Genomic DNA, 18,842 nt, shown 5'->3' on the forward strand with positions numbered 1-18,842 from the left:
ATGGCTATGAGGAAAAATTTAAGACAGATAGTTCCCTTTTTACTCATGTGCTCAGAGGAATTTGATGGGCTTGCAAAGGAGAGCTGAAATTGTGAAGCCAATCGTATGAAAAAAACCGAGCAGTTAAATATATTTAGCACACCGCTTAAAATCACGCTTGATTGTACACTTTATGTTCTTTGTATGTTGGACCCAAATGTATGTTCATTCTCAGCCTGCAAATTACAGTTCAGTAAAATACAGTCTTGTCCAGTGCTTGACCTAAGTGTATTATGTCTGCTTGTTGTGAAGACAGTTGAAGAAAACAAAAAAATAACTAAATACCCTTAAGAACTCCCAGGAATCTTATCACACAGTCAAGGTCTATTCAGTTATTTTTAAGTATAAAAATGAACAACTTATTTTCCTTTAAAATCTTCAGCAAAAATACAAGCCAAGTCATAGCTACTCCTCTCATTATTACTGGAAATTTATCAGCAGTTACACGCTCTTCAAAGGAAAATTTATCTGTTATGCAACACAGACAGCCTAATGGGTTTGACTTAAATGTTTTGTGTTTACAACATACATACTAGGCCTTACTCAACATCCAAGTGATCTCTTTTACCTGGAGGTTAATAATTTTGTTTAAAAAGCTATTCAAGTGAGAGTGAGTTCAGAGAAAAAGTACTACTGGCACTAACTGAGACATGGCATTTTCAAGCTGCGTGTGAAAACTGAGAAACATTCAAAATATCCTTGGATAAGACAAACGTATACAGAATACATAACTGATATTTGCAAAATACAGTATTTTCTCCCTTCTTTACGCAGGGAAGAAAAGGGCTGAGATTCTAAGTGGTTTTTTTTTTCCTGACTACCCCAGTAATAACATACAGAACTGTACACATCATTTCACTGTAAAGAGACCAACTTCCAGACAAGACTGACTTCTGACTCTTACTGGGCCAGTGACAAAGACCTTTGTAAATATCCATTTCAAATCCCACTGTTGAACAAGCTTCCTGCCTTGGAAGTGGGTTTTTGTGCAGCAGAAGCCAGAAGTTGTCTGGAAATCGAGGTGTGAAGAACCTCCATGACAGTCTCTCATTTTATCAAGACTTAAAAGGACACATGTTGAAACAATTAGACCAATTAAATCAATCCAGAATATTAAATCTATTGACTTTTTAAGAATGACCTTTAATGAAGCAGTCAGCATATCACTGCTCCTCTTGAATACCATTGAGAATAAATACTACTGAAAAATACCATTTAAAAATAAATATAGAAAACAAAGAATTTGTTCTTCCTGTCTTGCTTTTAAAGGCTGGGGTAGTAGGGTCAGGAGGAAGATGAAAGAGAAGGCAATGATCTGGTTACAAACAAAAGTCCCAAAATATGGGAATATAAGCAGCAGGGTATTAAAAAGGGCCTCCTCTGAAGATAATACAATTTTTAAACCTTAAGAAACCTGAGTCGGGAACAAGCGGTTTGAACAGTTTCCCAAGAAAATACTGCAGAAAGGTCAATAATAAAGACATATTGAAAGGAAACCAGTAAAACTGGCAGACCAATCAATTAAGAAAGAGACATTTAATGAGTAGCTTATTTTCAATATTTTCTCAATTTCTGTGAAAAGAACGTGATCAAAACCAACACAGAAGGTATGCATAAAATTTATGCTTACAGTTCTGACTAGCCTGAAAATATAAAATAGTGAGCAAGTAACAATAACCTGAAAGAAATTTAACACACAAATTGCCTATGTAATTTGTGTTTACTATGTTACCAAATAAATTGAGTAAATGGAGGGGTTTTTTTGTTTGCTTTTCTAAACCTCTCAAGAGACCAGCAGCAAGAAAGGAGTACTACTTGCTCAGACTACCTGGTTAACAAAAATGACCTCCAGCCTGTGGGGCAGGAATGTAGCAGTCAAGTAGGAGTGAAGGTTAGATAACAACAGCTTTTGGAGTATCTGCTGTAAAATACTGTAATTTCAAATAAGCATTTTACTTTCTTCAGTACTTTAATAACTAGTTTAACAGATGCAAATTTATGAAATGTACATACACATTAAATTTTCATCTGAAGTTAAAAAAAAACAACTTCTAGTTAATAGTATTTTTCTGTTTACCAGAGGAGCCCAGTATGTGTACAGGTAGCCTATTTTCAGTGCTGGTACAAACTGTGAGCAGGACACGACGAGAAAATAGAGATTCAAGAAAAACTTGAACTGTTCATATAAAACCTAAAATGAAAAACACAAAATAGATAAATGCCTTAAAATTTGTATGCATAATGTACATAAAATTTACTTTTTCATAATAGTAGATCTAAAAATCCTTACATGACATGCTATTATATGTAGTATTATTATAATACTAATTAGCACAACTTGCTATTTATCAAACTACTACATGCACTCTATTTTAATATTATACTGCTATTTTCATTTTCTCTCTGAAAAAAGCAACTTGTTAAATTTCTGATATTTTGAAAACCAGACTATGTGAACTCAATCTTTACAAAAATTACATTACGATAATTATGCAAAGATTTACTCTGAAATTTTAACAGTAAACAGAATTGTCTGTAGAAGCATACTGCAATAATTTTTAATCCACAGTAGTTACCCGTGTATGTTTCTGAGTTAGAAAAGGTTTTGAAAATTTTCCTGTACAGGATCAATAAAAAGCAAAATAAATTTGTGAGTATCTGAAATTTCAATGCTTACATTAAATTTTCATTTTAAGTGCTAAAAATTCTCGTGCAAATACAGCGTTACAGGTAAATATTTGTTTTTAAAGCACCAATACTTAAAATTCTCTTTTATCTGTCTCACAATGTCTTTCTGTCTTAAACATTTCATAGCCTGGTCCTAATAAGTAATAATAAAAACCAGATAATCAAGTTTAACAATAAAATGAAGTGAGCAGAACAAAGATATTATCTTAGTCTTTGTCACGTGAACTTCTACAGAGTAACAAAACTGAGTAGGCTATTCCATGCTGCTCTGCATCACTCTGAGAGTACCACAGAACTTCAGCCCTGTCTGCAGCACACTGAGAAATATGAACTCCTTGTTACTTGTGTGTTCACTGCATTGCCTTGGTACACCCCCTCCTCAACACAGACACTCAAGTGTCTCCTCTTGCAGGTGTGGAAGCTCTACAACTCACCTGCCTTCTTTCTGAAGTTCTATGGTTCTCAAAGGGACAAAAGCTGCCACATCAGATACACTCCTTCAAAACCACCATATCTCACCATTCATAAAAAGAGTGAAACTAACTCATCAATGCTCAAAAGTAAATGTTCTTCAGGAAGATTAACACTTGAGAAAAGATACAGTGAGTAAGGGTAAGCAACACTGCTCTCTTTCCAAGTGGCTATTGTGAAAATCTCAAAATAAGGCAGTATTCTTCAGTTCCTATATCACAATAAGCTTTCTATAAAGGTAAACACTGTTTAAATTTTCACAAAGTTTAAGCTACAAAAAAATTTGCAACAGAGTAACATGGACTTCTGAGGTATTTTAGAAGAAATGCTCAACATTAAATTCCTCAGAGTATTATTTTGCAATAAATACTGATACATAAGATATTTATTTCTAAAGCAAATACTTATTCTAAACTTCAAGATAACTGTTCAAGTTTTAAGTGAAGACACAGAATCACAGAATTCCTAAGTGATTTCTTCCTAATCTCTAAACTAAATCTACCCTCTTCTTGTTTAAAATCATTGCCCCTCATCCTATCACTCCATGCCCTCGTAGAATGTCACTCCCCATCTTCCTTGTGGGCCTCCTTCAGGTACTGGAAGGCTGCTATAATGTCTCCCAAGAGCCTTCTCTTCTCCAGGCTGAACAACCCCAACTCTCTCAGCCTCTGTCTGTCCTTACTCTGATCATCCATGGCCCTCCCTCTGGACTTGCTCTAACAGCTCCATGTCCTTGTGTAGGGGGCTCCAGAGCTGGACACAGTACTCTCAGCAGGGTCTCATGAGAGAGGAGTAAAGGGGGAGAATCACCTCCCTCAGCCTGCTGGTCACACTTCTTTTGATGCAGCCCAGGTTATAGTTGTCTTTCTGGGTCAAAACCACAAATTTCTAGCTCATGTTGAGCTTCTTATCAACCAACAACTTTTAAGTCCCTCTCTTCAAGTCTGTTCTCAATCCATTCCCACCCAACATGTAACTACACTTGGGATTGCACCCGATTCCACTCTCCTTGTCACCAAAAAAGTTGTTAAAACAGCACCAGTCCTAGTACTGACTCTTCAGGAAAGCCACTAATCACCAGGCTCCACTTGGACATCAAGCTACTGACCTCTACTCTTTGAGTGTGACCATCCAGCCAATTCCTTACCTACTGAGTGGTCCATCTATTGAATCTCTTGCTTTGCTATTTAGAGACAAGGATGTCGTGTGGGACAGTACTAAATACTTTGCACAAATGCAGACAGTTGCTCTACCCCTGTTCAGTGACACTGTGACTCCATTGTAAAAGGCCCCCAAATCTGTCAAGCATGATACACCCTTGGTGAAACCATGTTGTTTGCCACAAACCTTCACATTTTTCATGTGCCTTAGCAGCGCCTTTAGGAGGATCTACTTCATGATCTTGCCAGACACAGAGGTGAGGCTGACTGGCCTGCAGCTCCCTGGGTCTTCCTCTTTGAAAATTATATTTCCCCCTTTCCAGTCAACAGAAACTTCACCACGCTGCCATGACTTTTCAAATATGACAGAAAGCAGTTTTGCAACTTCATGCATAAGTTCTCTCAGGATCTGCTGATGGACATCATTGGATCCCATGGACCTGTACACTTTCAAGTTCTTTATATTCTCAGACCTGAACTTCTCCTACCATGGGTGGATCTACCTTGTCTCAGTCCCTGCCTCTGCCTTCTGCAATTTGAATGCCAATGAAGACTGAGGCAAAAAAAAAAAAAAGTAAAAAAGTCATTATTGAATACCTCAGTCTTCTCCATATCCTGCGTTATCACTGAGGTACCTGTAGATTTTGTTACCCTTGATTTCCACAGACAGATTTAATTCTCTCTGGGTTTCAGCTGTCCTAACCTGATCCCTGGCATCTCGGACAATTTCTCTGTACATCTGTCCTTGCTTCCACCCTTTTGCAGACTTTCTTTTTACATCTACTTGTGTCCAGGAGCCCCTTGTTCATCCATGCAGGCCTTCTGGAATTCTTGTCTGCCCTCCTCTTTGTTGAGACACATTGCTGCTGAGCTTGAAGGAAATGATCATTGGATATTGACCAGTTTTCTTGGGCTCCTCTCCCCTCCAGAGCTTGATCCCTTGGTACCCTACCAAGCAGGATCCCTGAAGAGGTCAAAGTCTCTCCTGAAGTCCAGGCTAGCAAGCTTGCTTTGTACCATCCTCATATTCCCAAGGATCCTGAATTTCACTGTTTTGTGGTCAGTGCAGCCCAGGCTAGTAACCTTATCACACAATACACTGTAGCACATTCCAAAGGAATGACAGATGCAGAGATTCCTTTGGCGATTAGGTGCACCATTTGAGCAAGAACATAGCCTCAGTATTGCTTTAGTTGTAATTACAATGCTAAGAACGTAAGAACATAAATAGGGATATAGACAAAGCAGAGACGTTTAATGCTTTCTTCACATCTGTCTTCAACACTGATGATGGGATTGAGCATCCCCAGAGCCCTGGGCTAATGAACAATGACTGTGAGTTTGCAGTCTCCCAGACAGCCCTGAACTTGTGTGGGATTTGGTCCTCCAGCTGGATCCTTACAAGTCGATGGGGCCTGATGGGATTCATCCAAGAATACTTTAAGAGCAGGCAGAGGTAATAGCAAAACCTCTCTCAATGATTTTTCAATGCACTTGGGAATCTGGAGAGGTACCAGTTGACTGGAAGTTGGCAAATGTTGTCCCAGTCTTCAAGGAGGGCAGCAGGGATGACCTTGGTAACTACAGGCCTGTTAGTGTCACCTCAGTGCCTGGTAAGATTATGGAGAGGGATCTAGACAGTGCTGGGCAATTGCCGATCTTACAAAGTTCAACAAGGAGCTGGATCTTGCACCTGGGACATGGTAACCCTGGATATTCATACAGCCTGGGGAGTCAGAGGCTGGAGAGCAGCCCTGTGGAAAGGCATCAGGGGGTTCTGGTCAATGGGAAGCTGCACATGAGCCAACAGTGTGCCCTGGCAGCCAGGAGGGACAACAGAGTCCTGGGGTGCATCAAGCAGGGCACTGCCAGCTGGGTGAGGGGGGTGATTGTTCCACTTTGCTCTGCACTGGTGCAGCCCCATCTGGAGCACCGGGTGCAGTTTTGGGCACCACAGGACAGAAAGGACATAGAGCTACTACAGGCTACAGGGCTATGAGGTTGGTGAAGGGCTGAGAGGGAAAACCTTATGAGGAGCAGCTAAAGGCACTTGTTCTGCTCAGCCTGGAGAAGAGGAGGCTGAGGGGAGGCCTCATCACAGCTCACTGCTTCCTCACTAGGGGAGGAGGAGGAGCAGGCACTGACCTCTTCTTCTGCCTGGTGACCAACAACAGCACCTTGGGGAATGGTAGGAAGATGTGCTGGGGGAAGTTTAGGTTAGATATAAGGAAAATGGTTTTCACCCAGAGGGTGGTTGAGCATTGGAACAGGATCCCCAGGGAAACAGTGATGACACCAAAACTGCCTGAGTTCAAGAAGCATTTGGATGATGCTCTCAGGCATGTGGTGTGATTCTTGGAGTACCTGTACAAGAACACAAGTTGGACTTGATGATCCTGTTTGGGCCCTTCTAATTTGGCAGATTCTATGAATATTACTTATTTTATAAAATTTCAAATCTTAAAAGACTTCACCATTTCTTTAGTAGGCCAGAATAACATGGCACTTCCAGCAGGATGATCAGAAGTGGCTACTGAGCTTGGAACACTGAAACTCGAGAAAATGAGTGATGAATTGTTTCAAAAGCTAAAAGATTCAAAATACATCAAAAAGCCACATTTAAAGGGTGTATCCATCTTTCAGTCTCACAATTCAGATAATATTACAATGGCCTCTGCATTAAAATCAAAGCTATGGGGCAGATACATTCTGGTTTTATTAGTCCAACATTATGTCTCAATTATATAAAAACCTATGCTCCAGGGAAGTTCACTTCAAAGTATCTGATAGGCGCAATGTAGCACAACCTCAATATTGCCTGTTTCTTACAGGACTGCTATATTTAAGTTTAGTTAAAGGCTACCTAAACAGCTTCAAACCAGAAGATTTTTTCAAAAGCATGGAATTCTATTCCATTACTTAATGACAAAAGTATAGAGCCAACAGAGTAAAATTTGAAGTTGCAAAGAACTGTGGAGCATCTTTCCAAAATGAAACTAATTTAGCTTGAACCTGTCCCTTATGGTAATACTGATGAAGATCATATACTCATTTCTAGCAGTGTGTTTAACTGTTTACAAAAACTTGATAGTTCCACGTTGAAGAGTACTTTGGAAGGTTCAGATCTGCATGATCACCCCTCTTGCAAGGGGTGAAGGCAGGAGTTAAAAACCACCTTCTTGCGTATCTTTTGAATCCTGACAGATCACAGAATTCATTCAATACAAAGTTAAATGTCTAATTAAGCAAATTGAAGAGTCTCCAGTTGCATAAAACTCTTTTTTAAAAGACTATTGCTTTGAAGTTCAGGAGAGGTATCTTAGAAACCTGTCTAACACAGATAATGCACTTTACAGAAATTTATACGATATTCCTAAGCAGCTGAAGATGGCAACTGCAAATGGTGCAAAGGTAAAAGCACTAAGTATTTTATATAAGTTTTAGTAAATCATATGATATTTTGGACATATTACAGCTCTTTTAGCCAGTATGCAAAATTCTGTTAATCTAAACATTACTTTAAGCTTGTATTTTTATATGAATATTGCCCATAGCCAGTTGCAACACTGAAAAATCCTACAATGCTAAATATCAGACAAAACTTCACATGATGAAAATTTCAACCAGACTAAATCACTGGAGTCAATATTTGTGACTTTGTTACATTTACAGGTTTTGAACCACTACATATATATTCCCAACAAATTACTTCTAGTGCAACAACGTAAGACCAGACAGCCACAGTGTATCCAATCAATGAAAAGTGTTCATGTATGTCCAAAATTAAAACTTGGAAAGATTTTATTTCTATCAACTACGAGGCTATGTTTAGGATCTTACTTAATTTTGAAGTTACTGAGTTTCCAAATCCTACAATCAGAAGAAAAATCTGCCTATGTTGTAAAAACCAACATTTTCAAAAGATCAAAAAGGAACAAACATTGTATCTCTCAACAGGTAATTGCAAGCTAGGGCTGATCCCTATAGGAAACAGGAATCTAGTTTAGGATTTGTAATCTACACTGCAGATTTCTAGTCACAATAATCAATAGCTTACTATATGCTTAATGAATTTTGTGACCTTTAGGAAAACATGTGGCTTAACCAATTTCAGGGCATTTAATAATTTAAACTTCCAAAGAAAACATTTACTTTATTCAATAGGCATGAAAATATTTTATCCGCTTGTGCTAAGTGACATCTTTTTTCTTTGACAGAAGATCAGTCTTAATCACAAAGCCATTAATTTTTCTTTTATTTTAGCAAAGGAATGTATTAGCAAGCATCTGCCAGTTGTTGGACCAAATTGGCCAGAAGAATAGAATCAATACTCTTAAAAACCACCATGATCACTTAAATGAAAAAATGAGAATAAAACATGTCTGTATTCAAATGTAAAAGACATTCAGTTTTTGAAAGAGAGCACAGCACTCCTGGACAGTACTAGAACAATGCAAGCAAAAGAATATTGTTAAATTAATATTAATATTATTATTAATATTAAAAATGTTAGAAAAATCTGTAATATCACAGCAGCATACATTTACTACTATAAATGTCAAAAGTTGTTTTCTCTATTGCTATTTTTCCTTACAATTATTCTTAGAACTATGAACTAGATAAAACTGCTGCTTTTGTCTTCACATACAATGTGATTACAAGCAGAAAACTGAAATCGAGATGCAATATGGCTTCTTATGAAAGCAAGTGATAAAAAGCTATAACTACATAAAAGTATTGTCTGAAAAATTGTGTTCAAAACCAAAAAGACATCACTATTTCTAAAAAAGCAATATGAAATACAATTCTGAAAAGTACTGCTTTTTATAATAGTTACTAGTCATAGAAATTGAAGCAGATGGTTCCTTTGTCCTTTAAGGACTTGGCTTTTTTAGAACACATTATTTAATACTCTTCCAATAGTAAGTAATATGATAACATATCTATGGGAGTACAACCCATTTTTCAATTACTTATTTCTCAGTTGAAGTCAGTGCTTTGTGGTGTTTTCACAAATGACTGTGTAGAAGTGCTTGTTTAAAGAAAGAGGATTAGAAATTTCTAATGATGAACAGAAAGGGCAAGGAAGCCCATCTCAAATTCCTAAAGCTTCACTGAATTCCAAACACTCAATCTTGCACACCAGACTTCATTAGTAAATACCATTTGAAAACACAACAATTTAGAAAAAAAAGCAGCCTTGCTCTCAACTGACAATTTTAACAGAAGACATCAAATAATGTAAAAAGAGAAGAATCTTCTTGCAGAATCAAAAACACTACAGAATATATAGTTAACCCAACACAAAACTTATTAGTAGCCTTACCCCAGGTATAAAGGTAAACACGTTGTATTTTTGATTTTTTATGGCATTTTTGGGGTATTTTTCTTCACACTTTTCAGGACACCCAAGCCACACTGTGCGAGCCTTCAGCTCTTTCTTTCTTCGGCAAATGTTTATGAGCCAATCAAAACAACTGAAAAGAAAAACAACTGTTTACTTAAGCCCAAAAAACATTACTATATGCGATTTCTATTTCCAAATCAGGAACCCAAAAGGCAAATACCCATGAAAAACAGGCTTAAATATTTTTGCTACATCTACATAACAAGCATAATTTTTTTTTTTTTTAATATTTAGGGCAATTACGCAGTACTCAACTCCGACATATAAACACTTGTGCTTTCTTTACAGGAAATGCTAGTAAAATAATAACAAGTTTCACTATACCTTGCCCTGACACAGGTTCAAAAAATTCTAGTTAATACAAGTCTATATAAGTAGTGACTAAATCCCCTGTAAATAACTAACTCATCCATCAAATCTTATAGCCCTTTGAGTAAAATCTGTATCTTGTAAAACTGATACTCAAATTATGTTAATGATTGAAGAGGAAACAATGCTATTACATAAGGTTAGAAAAATTTCTTCTGTTTGGCACACAATTACCACGTAATTTTTAAATCTTAGTTTCCTCCATAAGACTGCCTGTAGCAGAAATATCAAGGAAGCATACCTAATGCTATACTGTTAAATGTTTTCAAATAAAACAAACACAATTGCACAGCAATTTGCAATGGTGAAACTCAGATCACAGGAAAACAGCACATCTTTGCCTAACCACCTTAAAAATCTACTGAAGAGGGTTTAAACTATGAGCAATGAGATGGGCAAGAGCAGCTCACACCCACCTTTACATAGTTGGAATTTGGACAAGAACAGAGGAATGATGGGATGAGGTCACAACGTTAGAAGAACAAAAGGCAGATAAATGGAAGGGTGGCACTAAGGCTCTGCAGGCTATTTACTACTAAGAGTAAAACAAGAAACAAACATGGATGTAACAACTCACTGAGACAAGACACAGCCTAAGACTTGCTAGGAGAATCAAGAGAGGCAGATTATTAACAGATAAGTACAGACAATTTGGAAAGAACTGGTAGCATGGAAGGAAAAGCAGGTTTGCTATACACTGGGAAGGAAAAGCAGGTTTGCTATACACTGCATATATTTGTTTTGCAATCCCATATGTTTAAGGAACATTTTTTTCTGCGTTTTATAATATTGGAGGGAGATGCCTTAATTATATTGGGAATCTGTTTCAGGCAAGCAAAGCAGGAAGACTGAGCAGACAGACCTTCTGTGAAAACCTACTGCAGTCAAAGCACAGACCTAGCTGGTCACAAAAGATTTCAACTCCAACAGCACGTCAAGTTGAAGGAATCTGACATACTGTCTCTTTCTAGGGAGGTTTTTCAATATATTGCCAATATTTTTAAGGCAGGAAAAAAAGGCCACAATTAGAAAGATCATATAAGTTGTATTCAAACCAACAGAAAGGATTTTGCTGAGAACAAGAGAAAAATTACAACCCAGACACCTCAGCATTGTTTCCTGGATGAATTCTGTACAGTCAACCTATCTGCTTGCATTTGCATACGCCTGAAAGAAAAGCCATAACCAATGTGGCACATCAAAAGCAACCTGTAAAATGGAACTAATTTCCCTCCAAAAAAAGAAGCAGATGCACTACCACTCTCTCTTGGCTCCTGGGGCTTTGCACACTCTGATCCCTGTTCATGGACAGGGTTGGACTAGACAGTCTTTAGAGGTCCCTTCCAACCCAAATCATTCTATGATCCTGTTTCTAACAGTGCTTAGCTTTCAAGATATTTCTCATAAGGAAAGTAAAGGAAAATACTGTTGGAACTGAAACAGATGAAAAAATCATAACTACAGAATAGCTTGTTTTAAAGACAAAATAATTTTAATGAAGTTCCACAAAGTTTGATCTAGAATTTGCTGGGTAATTGAATACTTCATTTTTTCAGAAGACAAAAAGCTAGAGCAGACAGGAGTACATGCAAAGAGGAGATTAGAATTCAAAGCAGCAGATCTTAACAGATCAGAAAAAGATCCTGAAAAAACCTGGAAAAGACAAAATGCAATTATATGAGCAAGAGCACAACACAGGACATTTACACAGAAATAATCTCCTGTGCAAATATGGAACTGGAAGACAACTCATAGATAGCAGCTCAAAAGAGGATTCAGATACTGCATGAAAATGATAGGTATGTGCAAAAAAAAGGTACATATCTGGTCAGCATGGAGAGATATACTGCTAGCAAGTCATCCGTTTTTTTCAATCAAGTGCTAACAACATCTCAGTTGGCTTACGATACCATTTTGAATACCAAATTTCAACAAACTGGCCTATTGAGAAAAGAAAAGCCACAAACAAGAGCAACAAAGCAACTACAGGACTAAAAAGCAGGGCAGGACTGTCTACTAGATACACTGCAACAGAGTTGTTCAGAGAAATCTAAGCATGGACTTAATACTGTTCCAAGTATGTAATAAACAACTGGAACAAGAAAAGGGCCAATTTTTCTTTAGGTCCACTATGATGAAATAATGACACACTTCAACTGTGGCAAATAAGAGTGGGGGGGGCAGACATTGAGTAAATGCTTCTAACTAAGGTGGAAAGAAACACTTAGGGCATCTGGAATTGCTACCATTGCAGGTCTCTAGATCAGACATAAGTGATGGGTGTAATTCATTCTGTGCAGGCAAGGAATCGACTGGATGACCTCTTAAGACCCTTTCCTGTTTAGTTTTTCCTCAATTACAGAATCATGGCACACACAAATATGCAGGGAAGGGAGGCTGATAGCTTGCATTGCCACTGTTGCTCTTAGAATGTTCTTGTCTGTAGCCTACGTTGTCCCCCTCATATTATAAACTAATTTTGCCAAAGAACAAATGGAATTCTAAGCTGCCATCTCTTTTTAAAACAAACTGGAAGTTATGCAATAAAAAAATAATGTAAAGCAACCTTCACTTTGTCATGGGAATGCCACAACACCAATACCCTCGAGGTTACATTTAAAACACTTCCATTTTAAATGCTGGATTCTTAACTTTTCCTTCCTGAAGCTTTCACTACAGGATGGACATCAATTTGGTTTGATCCTATGCAAACATGTATTTTCTTTTTGTTAAGAATATAAGCCCATCAACTTTTCACACTGCTTTTAAATAGTGAAGAATTATTCTATGGTAAAAACTGTGACAGTGTTAAGTTTAACATTCAAAAGTCAGCCTTGTTATTTAGTAACTTAAGACTTTAAAGCAGAAAGACTTCTGTTCATATTATGTCCAAGCTCCACAGTCATTCCAATGGCTGTGAAACTATCCTGCTGCTGCTGAAATGGCTAAGACCACCCTTCTACCATAAAGATGTGAATTCTCACCCCTCCACAACTGCTCATGCTATCACATGGGTAAACCACACTCACAAACTGATTGGCCTGTAAACTTACACAGCACAAAAAGAGGTGCTGTTTTCTGTTAGATCCACTCCAAACTTTAAAATCTATAAAACTATAAAAATAATTGAAACAATGCAGGCTACATGCTTGCAGGAGAAAAGATTCCATTCAGCGCCAGGTTGGATTTCCACTTGATAAACTGCTCACGGATCTGAAGCTTTAAATGTATTAATTTCCAGATCAGGGGACTGAGGAGGACAACACAAACACAGTAAAAAGCTTAGCTGCATAGTAAGAAGTTGAAGCAGACTGGTAGCAAAAAAAGTTCAAAGGACTAACATTTTTTCTGGGAAAAAGCACGACAGCTTCTGTCTGTAAGCCTAAAGAAAGAAGTCCACTGACAGCCTTCCAGATCTTGCATTTCTTAAATGTTTTTGAATTTCAAGTGTAAACAGACTCAACATTGTAGAATCTTTTGTAGAATCACTTCCTCAGACACTGAGGACTTTTCTATTGCTAAAATTAAACTACTTATTCAAGCAACTGAATTGCAGTGCCTCCCTTGCCATGAATTTTCCCCTTCTTGAAACAGCATTTGTTATTATACATCAATAGAGAAGCTGAAACAGATGCCATAATAACAATTTTTTAGCAAAAGCCAAAAAGTACAGACAAAGGAATGATGTCTGACTGGGAAACAATTGTCATACAAATGAAAGGGATTTGACTAGCACTGAGCTAGTCAAGTTGAGATGCAAGAGAATCTCAGATGATGAAAATAGTAAAATATAATGGTTCAGGTGAATTTTACTATCATAAAAGTAAAAATCAGTTTGATTCTGCCATTTACAGTCTCAGCAGTAATCACTATTATATCATAGGAAGAAGATGTAAACATGCTGGTCCCAGAAGTCCTAATCAATTTACATTAAATCGGGTTTTCAAAAACAATTAAGACTACCCAATATTTTAAATATTTAGATATCAAATCACAACACATACTTAATCAACATTCCCCAGTACAGAAACTACTTCTGTGATATGGTATGGAGCCTTCAGTGGGCTTCTTTAAGCCACTAAATTTGTGTGAAACAAATATCAGGAAATATATCAGAACAGAATTTCCAAACCTTCAAATATCCTAAAATTTAACGAAAAATGTATCCCTATCAAGATACACTTTAGATGTAAACCCATACCTTATGCTATGGATTCAGAGATTCAAAATCACATTCCTGATTATTAAACATTCATTTCAAATGTCCTTCCCTAGAAATTCAACACATGCAAAGAAAGCACTTTTCTTTAAGCTAGCTATAAGTCATGTTGCCTATATCAATACAAGAAATTGTATATACTAAGAAATTAATTAATTGGTAAAAGAACTTTAAGGTATTTCTATCAAATGGCTTCTTATCAACCTGCTCCCCAACTTTTTTTTTTTTTGAAGGAACAATAAGCCTAGTCTTCATATTAACAACTGATGCCACATTCAAAATAAATTAAAAATAAAACCCCCACACAACCCGGATTAATTGTTAAGTAAGAGGACTTTACATTTTCATAAAAAGAACATCTTTCCAAGTCAAAAACTAGTGTCGCAACATATGCTACAGCTCTAATACTAAAGGCATTTTTTATTTTGTCTTTTCATTATTTGTACCCTAGAAGCTTAACAGCCAGTATGCCAGTATCTTTCCCAAAACAGCATTTTCATCAGAATGGAAAAATAATATAAAAGCTCTATACTGTCTAGAAGGGTCAGCTTTTCCTTATTAGGTTTTAAGTAGCAGAAACCAGTTCTGCAGAGAAAACATACTGTAATTATTGTACTCAACAGGTAGCTTCAGTAATCAGGCCAAAAGCAACACAGTGGTCATGTCATTCTTAGAAGATCAGCATTTTCCCATGCTTCTGCATAACAAATGCATTGCAGATTAATTGAAAGCATAGAGGCCATCTTAGAGCCCAAATTAATCCAAGCATTTGATATCCCCTTCACTTCATATGGAAATACCATTCAGTGGCAACATTTTCATAGGGACAAAGTGTTTTTTGATAACGAGTGGAATGTAAATCTCATGAGAAAGAAATCAATCCAGACCAAAGAACTCCAGAGTATTGATCTTTGTACATTATAATTTCACGAGCTTGAAGAGAATTTTTAAGTTAAAGAGAAAACAATTACAGCCACAAAACAGCTGCTATATCCCAAAGTTTTCTTTTAACTGTGCCATGAAAGCAAGAAATAAGGACTTCCTAAAGTTAAGTTGCATTGGTTGAATTAAGTCTTCAGTCTGTTCAAAAATCAAAGACAACTATTTTTTTTTACAGATGTAGAAACTGCTTAAAGAACAGATTTCTGAATAAAGTTCATGCCATTCAGTTCTGATCCAAGGCTACTGTCTAAACAGGTTAAAAGCTGAATAAAAGATTTTTATAAAATGCATTTTAATGCAGAGCAAACTTTGCCAGACCTGTCATATTTGCACCTAAAAAGGTGAAACTTTTTCAACTAAACAGTAACAGTTCGTGATGTAACAACAAAAATCTCTAAAACAAAATTCTATAGCTGCAAAGTAAGAGATGGAAAGATTTCTCTCACAAAATCCTAACAATGCAAGACAGACACACAAAAAGAAAACCCCAAACCTAATGAGTATACCTCAGTGATATTGTTTTTTTGTAAAAAGTAAAGTGATCTTGAACAAACAAGACTTTTACTGAGAACCCAAAAGAAATCAGGGGCCCCTTTGAGCCTGGCTCCAGACATACGTCTAGTCTTTTACTGTGTTCATCTTTCTGTCACAGCTTTAAAAAAAATCTACAATCTAGTTTAAAGCACAAATGTGGATGTGGAAGCTGAGATTTTGACCATACCCAGTCTCAGGTATGACATACTAATTTCCATAAACACGGGGTGCAATTTTAGATTCTGTTCAACTGAACATGTTTCAGACTACTGTGCTGTCTTCACATTTTGCTTAAACAAATGCAGTTTGTCTTCTGGAAAAGAGTTTCAGTTGTTTGCATAAGGTGTATAATCCACCATCAACACACATGAAAACCATGAGATTCACTTTCCCTCCAGCTAATTTTCCCCATCTCATCTAAGCAGATGTCTGTTTTCTTATGGGAGTATCTGCCTCTTAATACCCTACTGAAGCTTCAAGCTTCTGTTAGTATCTGGTTTTTGTCTTTATTTTGTAACATATAAGACATAGCAAAATAGTGAATCCACAATGCAATTTCCTTGCTCTTTATTCTCAAAGATCCATCACAAATACAGCCCAAGCATTTTAATTAAGTTCTAGTAAGTCTGAGTGTCTAGATTTGAGCTCCACTTAAAGCTGAGAAGTACTTATCAATTTTAAAAAGCCACCAAGGAACATGACATTTTGCAGTCCTCCAATGTAACATTCTCTTATGGTTGTTTAATATAGTTCCAACATAAACTTTCTGTGCAATTGCCTGTTTCTATCCAAACATAGTATGTTCTCTGACACAGCAACAACAAGGTAAGGTATGTAGTAGTCTACGTGTTTTCATTAAACATACAGGAATCTAATCACAGGAACTGATCCTTTAACAGCTGAGCTCACCTTTACAGTATATTGCTTGAAAAGTGTCTCAATTTTAAGATATATCCAAAAGATAAACACTCTTTAAACACTTAAAAACATTTTTTACAAACTACAATGGTAGTTCTGCAACAGAAACATTGTTTCCAAAAGTCATTTATATATACAAATGCTGCTTATATAAATTTTGCTACTTTGCTTCCTTCCTGCTAATTTTCAAACACCTATTCCCTATAATAAGATCAATAATGCATAAGGTTTTTTTTTAAATAATTATGGAAAAAAGAAACCAATACTAAATATATTTCTGTAAACAGTAAAGCTGTGTAACAAAATTATTTCAAAATTTAAGGTGCACAAATACAGCTTTGCTTAGGTAAAACAATGGTATTCAAGTGCCATGGAATTCAAGTGCCATGAAAAACACCTGTGAAGACTTCTATCTAAATTATTGTAAAATCATCTGCCAAAAAATCATTTACCATTTAAGTTGACTCAAAATGCTTCACTCACTTCACTTGACTGATTCTCAGCTTTTATGATTGAAGATAAAAGTAACCCCATGATTCCCAACCATCCTAATAGCAATTTCTGTATTTAGAAATTTGCTAGCAATTCATTAGAAAGTTGCTATTACAAGGCAAATGCATACAGCAGTGCAGAGCAAAAAGTTTAAGTAACCAAATCTCAAGAACTACTTCCAGCTGTAATTCACTCCAAGGCAACCAGGTACATGTAGTTTACAGCATCTAAATTTGAAGTGTTAACTAACTGTTGGTTAAAGTAAGTTGCTTTTTCTTTTCAGCAACAAAGTTCATATACTGTCAACACACTAATGCCTGTAAAATAAAAGAAAGTTTTAAACCTTCTACCCTGATCTGGTTTTGAATAGAAATGAGGATGAGGCTTATATGCATACCATGGGCTGAAGACTAATGCAAGTTTAGTACACAATCTCTCTTTAAAGCCCCTCTTTCACTTGCAACTCAGCAAAGCAGGCAGAAGCACACAGCAGCAGCTCTTCAGAACTTTTTCAACCGCTAGTTAATGCCCCAACACAGAAAGTAAAGACAAAGCCATCAAGAAGTGCATGACAAGTAAATCACTCTGTTCCTATACTCTTCTGCACACATCACACAAAATTATTATCTACTTAATTAGTTTAATAGTTGGTAAAGAGTACTGGTATGCTACAAACCTAGTGCAAAGGAATTTCCAGCCACCACAGATAAACCATTCTAAGCCTCTTCTTCTTTGAGAAATTCGGGCTCTTGGTAGAGTATGGTAATCATTCTCATCATTTTCAAAGCCTTCTTCTGACATCATTAGTGGCATTTCATCCAAATGAGAGGACTCATCTTCCACTTGATACCTGACAAAATGAAATTAAAAAACCTCTAAATAAAAAGCCAACATATTATCATTTATTAACAGGAATTTACTGGAGTAACAAGTTAATTTTTGTCATGGGGAACTTTACTAAAAAACTATTTTCATCTAAACATCTCGTGTATTTGTACTAACACATCAACAAGACATTCTGATTTAAGTTAAAATGTGTAATGCAGCAAAGAGGCCTGCAATCATTGTCAATCACTGCATAAATTCTTCACTTTCTTCATTTTTACACTTCTGGAATGCTTTTTATGCCACGACAAAACACTGGAATATTCAATAAGAAAATGTCCTTAAGTGTATGTAAATTGAGTAACTTATTCAGTTCATATTTTTATACCACTGGAAAGTAGATAGAAACAAACTGCATTATTACTCAGGTTTCAGACTATTAAAAGGACTGAAAAAGATATTAATTAGAAGAAAAATTTTAAAGGAATTAAATACCACAGCCAAGCAAAGATCATCTATGTGCATGCAGTAACACATGCAGGAATGCTTATCAACAAAAACACACAGCAGAGAAGATAAATAAAATGGTCAAGAAAAACTGGCTGCACAAATGCTTACACAAAAACCTTGAAAAATATAGCAAGCTGAACACAAAAGCAAAACCTCAAGTATATATAAAAATATTGCTTGACACTATTGGTAATAGTGGTAAAAATTGTTAAAAGGCTAAGCAGCCTTTAAATAGAAACAGTTGATGCAAAAAGTATTCAACCAGAAT

At 36.4% G+C, this 18,842-nt stretch overlaps 1 protein-coding gene across 1 annotated transcript in view; it reads right to left on the bottom strand.

The window, feature by feature from the left end:
• ATP9B (ATPase phospholipid transporting 9B (putative)) overlaps positions 1-18,842 on the bottom strand; it is a 159,960-nt gene that overhangs the window by 125,534 nt on the left and 15,584 nt on the right. Inside the window, exons 2-4 of the mRNA XM_071736298.1 lie at positions 17,916-18,089; positions 9,685-9,835; positions 2,117-2,230 (exon numbers count right to left, since the gene is read on the bottom strand). Of these exons, the coding sequence (XP_071592399.1) occupies positions 2,117-2,230; positions 9,685-9,835; positions 17,916-18,089 (439 nt within the window). The remainder of the gene's footprint in view (positions 1-2,116; positions 2,231-9,684; positions 9,836-17,915; positions 18,090-18,842) is intronic.

This window comes from Heliangelus exortis, chromosome 2 (assembly GCF_036169615.1).
Source record: "Heliangelus exortis chromosome 2, bHelExo1.hap1, whole genome shotgun sequence".
Lineage (NCBI taxonomy): Eukaryota > Metazoa > Chordata > Aves > Apodiformes > Trochilidae > Heliangelus > Heliangelus exortis.